This window comes from Coenobita brevimanus, chromosome 69 (genome assembly GCF_032717465.1).
Source record: "Coenobita brevimanus isolate Jiangsu-jjx chromosome 69, ASM3271746v2, whole genome shotgun sequence".
Classification (NCBI taxonomy): domain Eukaryota; kingdom Metazoa; phylum Arthropoda; class Malacostraca; order Decapoda; family Coenobitidae; genus Coenobita; species Coenobita brevimanus.
Window position 1 is genome coordinate 21,356,500 of NC_137022.1, and position 12,635 is coordinate 21,369,134.

Genomic DNA, 12,635 nt, shown 5'->3' on the forward strand with positions numbered 1-12,635 from the left:
CCACTATCCAATTTTTCATCATCTCCTCATCCATATAATGAAATATTACTCTTATATTAGTCAAGAGTTTATACGTCTCTCTAACTACACTCAATCCTCGTAAACCGCAGCAATTTGGGTCTGGACCACTGCTGCAGATTACAAATTCCGCGGTTTATAAATAATAACTCTTATGTGAAAAATTAATTAGGGTCTGGACTTTGGCCAACCCCCCCATCAAAGCACCCTACCCACATCTATCTAGGCACCATCAAACACAAACATACAAATTTAGGAATATTCAGTGCATGTATTTAATAGAAATAAGCAAGGTTAAGGGATCTCACCTTAATCCTATGACGATATTGCTTAAGTGAATGAAGTGGGGTGGTGTTGGAGAGAACTTAGAACCTCTCAGCATGAGGTGGGGGTGCTCCCTCATGCTGTTCTCCCTTCTCCAGCTCCTCAGCCTCCCTCAGGAAGCCCTCAAAGTCTGCCTGGTTTTGTTTTGGTTTCTCCCTGGTTTTGTAGATCGTCCTTATGGTCGACTCGTTCCTCCCATATTCTTTCGCCAGGCTTGCAAACTTCTCTCCCTTCTCAACACGACAAATGAGCTCCAAACGTTGACTGTACGACAACGGCGGCTGCTTCTTGATGCCACAGGGCTTAGACCGCATCTTCGGGGGTTTGGGAGGGGCCATGGAAGGTAGGAGATAAAATAATTAAAATAATTTGGTTTTACGCCAGGTATCCCCGAAGGGCTAAGGCGTTGCCCCTGGGTAGAGGACTTTGGACTGGAGCGAGTAGCATTTTATGACCGGATGCCCTTCCTGATGTTTACCAATGACCCTTGGGTGGATTCGATCCTCCAACCCTTCGGTCAGAGCGGAGCGCTCTAACCCACCGAGCCACGGCTGGAGGTGGGGGGAAAGTGCACAAAAAAAGGCAGGTAGCTCTAGTACCGCACGGTGATGCTCTGTATTGTGCAGGTTGGCGGGCAGAACAACAACAAGATGGCGGCATTAGTATGCACACTTGCCACCAGGGACGGGTGGTGATTGGTTGTTGGGTCGCGGTTATCAAGTTGAATACCGCGGTTTATGATTCTCCTTGGAAAAGGCCCATTTGGGTGCCTAGATCCGCGATTTTCGTGACTTAACAGAGGTTTAAGGGTGCTGGAATTCTGACAGCCACTTTGCAGCGGATTACGAATCCGTGGTTTATAAAAACGCGATTTACGAGGATTGAGTGTATCTTGTTAATATGTTTTTCAAGTGACAAACTATCCTGGAGCAGCACTCCCAAATCTTTCTCTTCTCTTGATTATCTGACTGGTTCATTACCCATCAAATAATTCAGTGATGGCCTCTTGGTACTTTTACCCATTTCCAATATTTTACATTTCTTTGTGCAGAATTTCATTTCCCACATCAGGCTCCAATCATGTATCCTATCCAGATCCTCCTGCAGCATTTTACAATCCTCCTCAACCTATACCTTCCTCAAGATCTTTGCATCATCAGCAAACAGACTTGCATAACTCTTCACTCCATCTACCATGTCATTTACATAAATCAGGAACATTACTGACGCCAACATCGAGCCCTGTGGGACTCCACTTGTTACTTCCCTCCATCCAGACATCCTATCCTTTATTACTGTCCTCATTTGTCTGTCTCTCAAAAAGTCTTCCATCCATTCCAGGAGGTTCCCCTTCAGACTTCCTTTATACTCGTTTCTACATTATTCTCTTATGTAGTACCTTGTCGAAGGCCTTTTCCAAATCTAAATACACACAATCCACCCAACTGTCTCTCTTCTGTAGCTCGTCAATCACTCTTGAGTAAAAGCTCAACAAGTTGGAAACACATGACCTTCCGCTTCTGAATCCAAACTGACTTTCAGCCAATATACTGTATTCATCTCTTCCATATATTTTATCCATCTATCTTTCAGGATTCTTTCGCACAATTTTGGGACCATGCTGATTAGGGACACTGATCCATAATTCTGGGGTTCTTCCCTGTTTCCTCCCTTATAAATTGGTACCACATTTGACCTCTTCCATTCCTGAGGCATTTTCCCCTCTTCCAGAGAACACACAATTAAACTGTGAATCTTATCTGCCAATTGTTCTCTGCATTCCTTCAATATCCAATCAAAGATTCCATCTGATCCTGGGACCTTCCTTACATCTTGAGTTTCCAGCAATTTATACACTTCCTGTACTTCCACTTTTATATCTTTTATCATTAAATTTCTAGTCACTCCCTCCCCTTCCACAAACTCCTTTTCATCAGTGAGAACTGATTGGAAACATTTGTTCATTATTTCAGCTTGCGTTGCCAAATCTTTATAGACCTCTCCTTCTACTTTCAGTTTGGTGATTCCTTCCTTTTGTTTCAGTTTGTCACTGACAGATCTATAAAACAGTTTGGGTTCATCCTTACATTTGTCTATTATACCTTTTTCAAAATTCCTTCTTCCCCTCTACATACTGTATTCTTGTGTATTCATTTCTAGTTCTTTTACATTCTTCCTTTGTCCTGCTGCAACCTCTCTTTCTCCAGTTGTTCCACGCCATGTCTCTCTCTTTTTTTGTTATCATACACCTTCTATTAAACCATTCCTTTTCCCTGTTCTCTTTCCCCCTTACTGTTGGTACAAATTTTTCCACTCCCGAATTACAGAGGTCTAGAAAGATATCCCATTTCCTCTGTATCTCTCGTTTCTCTGAATTTTCTCCAATCCGCATTTTATAAAAATTTTCTCATTCCTGTAAAATTTCCTTCCTCAAAATTGTATCTTCCCCACCTATAAAGCTCGTCTCTTGGCTCGACGTTCCCTATTATCACCTGGAACTCAATGACCACACGATCACTTTTTCCTATAGGACACAAATATTTCAAAGATTCTATTACATTGGGTTCTTTGGAAACAGTAAGTCTAATCTTGCTGGTGTGTCCTCACCTAGGAACTGTGTCTCTTCTTTGACCCATTGCATCATCATATTGTTCATTGTTATACTTAATAATACAGTGCACCATAAATCTTCACTGCCTTCTGAGTCCCATTCCTCTCAGTTCACCTCTTTACAGTTAAAGTCACCCATCAAAATTATATTGCTGCTTTTCACAATTATTTTCTGTAAATAACTAGCCATGTCTGAAAACATCTTCTGGTATTCATCATCATTCCATGCTCTTGTCTTAGGGGGAACATACACTACCGCCATATCTCTCTTGCTATTCTCTCCAGTTTTTTTCTTTCATATTTATCACTTCAGCCCTGCCCTCTCCCATTTCCACGGTATCTACATTTATGTTGCTCTTCCCTGCTATTATCACACCTCCTCCCATTTTTTTCTTTTCTATCTCTCCTCCACAGTTTGTATTTACCATCTCCCACATGGATATCAATATCCTATCTTAACTTAGTCTCTACAAAGCACATAACATCAAGTTCATGTACCCTCAAGAAATCATTAATTTCTAGCTTTGCCGATATTAAGCCATCAACATTAGTATATCTATCTATCTAACTATTGCCAGACGCCTCAATCCCGTTCAGGGTGGCCACAAACAAATGGCCTCCCAGTCGCCCTGTCCCCCGCCATTTCACTGCCCTGCTCCCAACTCACACCCCCCTCTCTCATATACCTTTCCACCAAATCCCTCCATCTCATCCTCGGCCTCCCCCTCCCTCTTCCCCCCTCCACCTCACTCACATACACTCTCTTCGTCAGTCTTTCACCCTCCATCCTCTCCACATGGCCAAACCACCTTAGTGTGTTCCTCATAACGCTTCCTATCACATTCACATCTACACCACAACGCTCCTTTATATCCTCATTCGTCAGCCTGTCTCTCCATGTGACTCCACAGGCTCCTCTTAAATAACTCATTTCCACTGCTCTCACTCTTGACTTGTGTCCTTCCAACAACGTCCAAGCTTCACTTCCATACGTTAGAGTTGGTATCACAATACTGTAATGTAGTAACTTTTTCACTTCTATGCTCACTTCCCTGTTTCTTATCACTGCTTTCAAAGAACCAGCAACCTTTCTTCCCTGCTGTACCCTTTCAAGCACTTCACCCTCCAAACCTCCATCCTTACTCATCACACTACCCAAGTACTTAAACGTACTCACATTTTCCAATTCCTCACCATCCAACTTCGCTGTACATTCACTGACTTCACCTCTCCCAAAGACCATCACTTTACTCTTCCCTACATTCACCTTTAGATTCCGTTTCTTACACACACTTCCAAACTCATCCACCAAGCCTTGCAGCTCCCCTTCGTCTTCACTCAACAACACAGTATCATCTGCAAACAACAGTACAGGGAGTTTCCAAACACTATCCTCTCTCACCAGGGCCACTCCAACATCCACTACCCTACCTTGCACCTCTTTTATTATCCCATCCATGTACAGATTGAACAACCACGGAGACATGACACATCCCTGTTTCAACCCAACTTTCAAAGAGAAAAATTCACTTAGTTCACGATCCACACGCACTGCAGCCTTCGCACCATCGTACATACTCTTCACAGCATTCAACAACTTCCCATCTACTCCATATATTCTTAACACTTTCCACAATCCTTGTCTATCCACTCTGTCATATGCTTTCTCAAAATCCATGAGAGCCGCATACAACTTCTTTCCCTTCTCTAGAAACTTTTCCACTAAAGATCTAAGAATGAATATCTGATCTACACAACCTCTTCCCTTCCTAAAGCCTCCCTGTTCTTCTCCAACTAATTTCTCTGTTCTTTCTCTAACTCTATCAATAAGTATCCTACCATACACTTTTCCTATTATACTAAGAAGACAAATGCCCCTATGATTACCACACACTTCTTTTTCCCCTTTTCCTTTGTACAAGGGAATAATTATACTTGACTTCCAATCCTCCGAAACTCTACCTTCCTCCCAGGCCAATCTGTACATCTTCCACATCCATTCTACTACTATCTCTCCCCCTTGCTTCAGCATTTCACCACACACTCCATCAATTCCTGGGGCTTTCCCCGATTTAACTTTCTTCATTGCTTCCACAACTTCTGTCCTACTGATTTCTTCCTGTCTTCTCACCTCCCTCCTTCTCCCAGCCATTCCCCAGCCACTTATACTCGCATTACTTCCATCCTCTATGTTCAACAATTCCTTAAAGTGTTCTCTCCATCTGCTCACTTCTTCTCCCTTCTCCACTAGTAATCTACCATTTTTATCTTTCACTCCCCTGCTAACTTCACTTCAACCCTGTCTTACTCTTTTCACCTCTTTCCAGAACATTTTCTTATAGTCCCTCCACTTTACACTCAAATTCCTTCCAAATTCCTCATCCACTCTCTTCTTACTTTCTCTTACTAATCTTTTCACCTCTCTCTTTCTTTCTACATATAACTCTCTCTTCCGCCTCTCAATTTCTTCCACGCCCCTATTTCTCATCCATTCATTGTATGCTTTCTTCTTTTGTGCCACAGCCCGTCTCACCTCTTCAGTCCACCACGCTGTTCCTTGCACACCCCTCCGTCTTCTCTCCCTTCCACACACCACATCACATGCTGCACATATTTCTTCTGTAAATATCCTACACACACCTTCCACGTCTCCCATCTGCTCCAATTCATATATATATATATATATATAATATATATATATACAGTAGAACCTCTCTCAATCGGACAATATGGGGGGAAGGGTTGTCCGAATTAGCAGATTGTCCGGACCATCAGGGTAATCTCCAGTTCATACCAAAAAACTGTCTACATATGGTATGTTTGTTAATTATTAACATATATGGCATATGTCAACCCTAGATAACTGCAAAAGATGAAAGGATACTAAAATAACCAAACTAATCATGTACGATAGTTTTGTATTGCATAATTTACAGGTAAGGCCATGACAAGAAACTAGCCTACATTTTAAATTGTAGTCAGTGACTAAGGCCCGTGTAGGCAAAAAAATAAATTAATTAATTAACTGTAATATTTGGAATAAAAATAAAACTTATGTAGGCAAAAAATACATTGTCATCTTTGGCATATTGATAATGCCCATATGGGCAAGAAGTTAATGTTTGATGTACAAGTAAAGCATATTTAAGTAAAAAAAAAAAACCTACAGTAATCATTAAACACTGCAGAATATTCTGACCCATTTTTGTGTAAGCAAATTCCTCTTTTTAACACCTTTCTTCATTGCAGAAGCTACACTTGCATTAAGGGGCATGGTAAGGAGGATTAACTTTTGAAATACAGCGTAAAAGTATAAATGGTTGGTGAACTAGTTGATGGAATGAATGCTAGCGTGTGTTTAAACAGGCGCCCACGTTGTGACCTAGCGTGATCCGAGACTAAACGAATGACGATCGCTTTCCGCGCCAATACTCAAAATGACTTTAGAATTACTTTCAACATATTTTTGGAGCTTATTATTTTTAAATTTTGTCCGAATTAACAGAAGTCCGGATTAAAGGGGTCCAGACCAAAGAGGTTCTACTGTATATATATATATATATTTTTATGTGTCTGACTCTGGGCATAGGCTTCACAGCCTGCTTTCAAAGAACAATTGTTCCTCCACTTCTCTCTTATACTTCGCCTTCAAATTATTTTTGATGTTTTTCAGAGGGTGGATCAGTAAGTCCTCGGCCTACCCTAGTTGCAACTATGGTACATCCATCGTATTTTGATATGCTGTAGGGTCAATCTTTACATGTTCCAGGCCAAAATTTTAAGTTCCTAACCCCAAAACTTTTTTAAATTTCCAGGCCACTAAGTGACGCGTGGTATGAACATTTCTGAAAATGGAACCTTCTGAATACCGTGCAGTGATAAAGTATCTCATGAAAAACAAACACAAAAGAAGTCTATGATGATTTGGTTACTACTTTAGGTGACTCTTCTCCTTCGTACTCCACAGTGAAAAAATGGTGCCATGAGTTTAAGCTGGGCAGGAAGTCGTGTGATGATGCCCCACATCCAGGTCGCCCCAGCACAGTAACTAATGACGAAAATGTTAACAGAGTGCACGATATGATTATGGCTGACAGGAGACTGACCATACACAAAATAGCAGAGGAAATAGGGGTGTCATATGGCACAGTACAATCAATTTTGGTTGATGTTTTGGACATGAGAAAATTGTCGGCCCAATGGGTTCCCCGAATGTCGACATCCGATCAGAAAAGACAGCAGGTGGTCACTTCTCAAGAGCTCCTGTCCAAGATTCGGTGTAATCCAGATGACTTCTACAGGCGGTTTGTGACAATGGACGAGACCTGGATTCACCACTTCGATCCCGAGATGTAAAGGCAATCCATGGAGTGGAAACACCATGGTTCCCCTGTCACTCGCAAATTCCGCCAACAACCCAGTGCAGGCAAGATTATGACATCGGTCTTCTGGGATGCTGAGGGTATTCTCATGACTGACTACTTGCGTCGTGGACAGACCATCACAGGTGACTATTACACTGCCTTGATCAAAAACGTGAGAGAAGCAATCAAAGAGAAGAGGTGGGGGAGGTTGAGGCGCAAAGTCCTGTTCCACCAGGACAATGCACCTGCCCACAAGTCGGCTGTTGCGATGGCTGCCACAAGTGAAGCTTGCTTCGAGTTGTGCATCACCCACCATATTCGCCTGACCTGGCCCCCAAGTGATTTTTAGCTATTCCCCAATTTGAAAGATCACTTACGAGGAAAGAGATTTGAGAGTGATAATGATGTCGTGTCTGCCGTTGAAGCATATCTGAACTGTCAAGAGAAAGAATTTTTTTTCAAGGGCATTAAGATGTCAGAGCACAGGTTATCTATGTGCACTGAGGTTAAGGGAGATTATGAAGAAAAATACAAAATAAACAACAGCTCTATATGTTTTTCTTCTACCCTAGGCCGAGAACTAACTGATCAACCTTCGTACCCTCTTCTCTCCGTTGGTACCACTTCCTCAATTTCTGATCCATAACTCTCCAATAAAACACTGTCTTCTCTTCCTCCATTCTCTGTTCATTTTTTGCCTCTGCTTCCCTTACTAACTTCTTTATTTTAGCTCTTTCTTCCTCATTGCATCTCTCCTTCTCCAAACATTTTTTAACCCTTCCTTGTCTGATGATTTCCATGTTCTATTGATAATTTCATTTACTGTTGCCTGGGACTTAAACTTTACCTTCAATGGCCTTGCCCCTCCTTCCTCATACTTTCCTAATCTAAACACTTCTGCAATCTCTTCTTGAGCTTCGTTATTTCGCTCCATAACTACTGATATTATTTCTTTAACCTTACTCAGTTCTTCTTTTTCTCTTTCTGATCTTACAGTCATACGTTTTTCATTTACTCCTGAAATTATCATACATTTTTTCTCATCTGCTACATCCCTGACTAAAGATTCTCTACTTCTCAGTACCCTAACCACTATCTTCTTCACCTTTTCCTTGCTTTGTTGTTCTATAATCTCTTTCAAATTTACATTTCCTTCCTCTCAAATTTTTTTTCACCCCTTGTGTTGCTCCCTGATTTCCTTATAGTGATTCAGACTCATCTAGTTTACTTTTCTTCCTGTCCCTTTCTTCTTCTAACCTCATATTTTCCCTCTTGAGCTATTTTATCTCATTTGAAGCAGATTCATTACTCACTTTCATATCTTATTCATCACTGTGTGTACAAACTTTTTCCAGTTTACTCAGTAGAATTTTGATCTCGTTTTCCTGCTCTATGGACCGTTCCTGTAACTCTCTAATTGCTGCCCATACCTTTTTTAACTCCTGGACATTCCTCTACGCAGTTTTCTCTACTCTTGCTACTCTTGCTTGGTTCAGTTTAACCCCTAAACCGCACGGTTGTTTTTGCCTGACTTGCGTGTCTCGCGGGCATATTCGCGCTTCGACAGACTCTCTAAAAATATTTGCCAAAAATCAGTTATTAGTCCTAGAATATTATAATTACATAGGCATATGGCACATACCTTCAGCTTTCTCCTGGGATGTTTGTTTAGCCTTCGTCGAGTACCGTAGGACTTGTGGAGACCTCTGAAGTTGGGTAACGAAGTCTCCACTTTACACTTTCCGACAACCCGTAATATGATTACCACAGCCTGATATTATCACTAGAAACACTATTCTATGATTCTCAAATAATTTGGAATCCATACTCCAAAAAAAAAACACTGTGAAAGCAATGAATAATACGAGCGCGTATGACCTTCCCATTGGACATCGTTCGCCGCTGGTGTTCTGTCATTTATTATTCATAAAAACACTCACACTTTATATTTCTATTACTATATAACACTTATATATATCTACAGTTTTATCCATAAGTTTCCTTCAGTAATAGTAGTTTATTGTCACTGTAGGCATTCAATTTCTCTTTCAGTAAAATACGTAGCATTCACTTTCTTGTCCTGTATACTAGCGTTGAGAGTGAATCTGTCACCTTCATTTTCACTTTCATAACTCATAGTATTCATACATGTTAGAGTGAAACTTTCACTTTCATTACTCCTAGTATATATACTCGTATTCTTATACTGCTACTCATTTACATTTCTATTTCATCATTCATTCATTGCCAGACGCCATGTATCCCAAACAGGGTGGCCAAGGGCTCAGAGTTAATTGTTTTACAGGGAGGGGCAATAATCCTCCACCAACCCCACTCGACATGTAGGAAGAACGTTATGCCAACAGCATCTGGTGTTCCCAGGCGGTCACCCATCCAAGTACTAACCAGACCCAACGTTGCTTAACTTCGCTGATCGGACGGGAAGCGGTGTACTCAACGTGGCATCTATTTACATTCTCTATTTTATTTACATTATTTACATTTCTATGTTATTTACACTGTGTTATGCAGTCACTTGCAGTAACTTATAAAACTATTTTCCACTGTTCACTTATATTTACATTCACTGCTTTCACTTTCTGTTTACACATTATTTACATTTCCACTTGCACTGTTTTACTCACCAGATAGATCGTAGTCACTGTCTATCATTTTCATTGACAAATTAGCCAGTTCACGTTCCACAGCAGTCACTTAGCCCTTTACCTCTTTCCACACGAGGTTTAGTAGGGGGTAGAGGTCACAGGGCCCTTTGCATGGGGCTAAAAAGTGGCGGAATTGGACAGGAGTGAATCCGACGTAGTTTCACCTTGAAAGATGACAGTAAACTGAATAAAGTGTGGTGGCCTGCCTAGGGGGAGTGCAATGCTGCCAATGGCAGCGGGGTGACTGCTGCTAATAAATACACTATGAAATGATCGGCAGGAAATTTAGACAATACATAATAAATTAGGTAGTTCCAAGTGAATGTAAATATCACTTAGGCTTCTCCCTTCCCTCCTTATATATATTTTTTGTACGAGAATAGATTATACGGCATATATCAAGGGGAAATAAACACCGAAAATTAGCGAACGAGTGCACGTAAGGTGTTGTGAGGTGATAATTAGCCAATTCCAGGTGTATGGCACTACCACTTACCTTATTTCTTTCTTGTAAATATTATTTGGTATAAAAACAGGGCATAGGGCTTAATGGATGAAATCAGTGGAAAATTCCAGGGAAGATTTACATAGCGTAGCACGGCCGGACAGACGAGAGGAGAGGGTAATGGAGGGGAGGTAGGGAAGGGAGTCAAGAACGGGGAGAAATGGCTATATTGTCAACAATGGATGGGAGAACAGATGACATTAGGAGTGCTGACTAATGTTGGACATTGGCAGTACTGATAGATAATAAAAGCCACCACTTGAAAGCCCGGGTGAACTCAAAATAAAGCAGAATCACAAAAGTGACGCCCCGCGGTATGATCCCTTGCTCCCAAGCGTCACGAAAGTGACCCCCGCGGTTAAGAGGTTAATACTTCCATTTCCCACACCATCTTTGGAGAAGCCCATGAAATCCCTCTTGCCAAATGTAAACAAAGCACCATCTCATTCTGCCATGATGCAACCATATGGAGACTTTCTATTTCCACTAAATCTTGCACTTTTTATGGCCGAAACCGCTTTTTTTTTTTTTTTTTTTTTTTTTTTTTAACTACTATCCAACGGGACCACAACTCACGCATTCATTCACATAATCACAAATAGGCTGGTCTCTTTTGTCAGTGATCCAGCGATTATTTCCCACGATCCAGGAAAAGCACCATCTCTGTCGGTGACCTGTGTGTGTGTTGTGTTGTGTTGTGTTGTGTTGTGTGTGTGTGTGTGTGTGTGTGTGTGTGTGTGTGTGTGTGTGTTCTTACCTAATTGTATCTTTACAGGAATAAGTCAAGCTCGTACTGTCCCATGTCTTAAACCATATTTATCGTACATACCCTTAACTTTATTAATTGTTTTGGCACACACTATTTTATTCGGTAGTGCATTCCACTGATCAATTGCTCTATATGGGAAACTAAATTTCCTTACGTCTTTATCGCCTCTCTTCTTATGCAGTTTTTTGCAGTGTCCTCTTGCTGATGCGTCCCCATAGGTTATGTAACCATTTATTTCTATTTTCTCCTTCCCTGATATGCATTTATATAGCACAATCATGTCTCCTCCAAATGGTTTCCTGTAAGCCAAGAAACCATTTACAACGCTGGGTGGTAACCATATAACCAAACCATACATGCTCCCTATGTGTCAACAAGTGGGTTGGTGGAGGGTTGGTGCCCCTTCCTGTAAAACAACTAACTCATTGTCAAATGGCCACCCTTTACGGGATTATGGTGTCTGGCAATAGATAGAGATAGATGTCTCCTCTTTTCCATCTCTCCTGTAGTGTAAGCAGATTCAGTTTTTCTAGTCTTTCTTTGTAGCTTAGATCCCTTACGCTTGTTACCCATCTTGTAGCAGCGCTTTGAACTTTTTCAATCTTATCCATATGTTTTTTGAGATGAGGGCTCCAGACTACTGATGCACACTCCAAGGTTGGTCTGATGAATGATGTTATTATCTTTCTTAGCATGTCTTCATTTACGTATGTGAATGCTATTCTCATACTTGCAAGCAGTGTATACATGTTCCTTACCTTCTCACCGATGTGGTCAGCCGGAGATAGTCTATTATTAATAGTCACACCTAGGTCCTTCTCTCTTTCTGATGTGGGTAGGGTTTTATTTCCTAACTTATAATCCCAACTGGGTCTTTTTCCACTTTTACCAAACTTGATTACATGACACTTGTCCACACTGAATTCCATTTGCCATGTATTGCTCCATTCATGAAGTTTATTTAATTCTTCTTGTAGCTCTTTACAAGAGTCTGCATTAGTAATTGTCCTTTATATTTTTGCATCATCAGCAAACATATTTAGATAGCTTTCATTTCCAATGTTGCTACCTATATCATTTATATTCACCAAAAACATGACTGGTGCCAGCACTGAGCCCTGTGGAACTCCACTAGTCACTTCCCTCCATGATGAGTAATTTCCCCTTAGCACTGTTCTCATTTCTCTTTTTTTGAGAAAATCTTGCATCCAACAATACAGTTTGCCTTGGATTCCTCCTTGATAGGACAGTTTCCATAAAAGTCTTTGGTGAGGTACTCTGTCAAATGCTTTCTTGAAATCTAAATAGATACTGTCCACCCATCCTTCTCTTTTCTGTAATGTTTCTGTTACTCTACCATAGTAGCTCAACATTATAGT

At 40.9% G+C, this 12,635-nt stretch overlaps 1 protein-coding gene and 1 pseudogene across 1 annotated transcript; one reads left to right on the forward strand and one right to left on the reverse strand.

Annotated features, from left to right (window-relative positions):
* Window positions 1–633: 633 nt before the first annotated feature.
* Window positions 634–7,308, forward strand: LOC145406149 (protein GVQW3-like). The gene is made up of 2 exons (XM_080277346.1): window positions 634–685; window positions 6,920–7,308. Exons 1-2 carry the CDS (start codon window positions 634–636, stop codon window positions 7,306–7,308), a joined length of 441 nt encoding a protein of 146 aa, XP_080133472.1.
* A 2,365-nt stretch (window positions 7,309–9,673) lies between these two features.
* On the reverse strand, window positions 9,674–9,790 carry LOC145406250 (5S ribosomal RNA; annotated as a pseudogene).
* Between the last annotated feature and the right edge of the window lie 2,845 nt (window positions 9,791–12,635).

Bases quoted from the DNA above. Each gene is read 5' to 3' on its own strand.
- LOC145406149 (XM_080277346.1), top strand. From the start codon at position 634: ATGCCACAGGGCTTAGACCGCATCTTCGGGGGTTTGGGAGGGGCCATG. The intron at 686-6,919 runs GTAGGAGATAAA...CGTACTCCACAG, and splicing joins TTTGGGAGGGGCCATGGAAG to TGAAAAAATGGTGCCATGAG.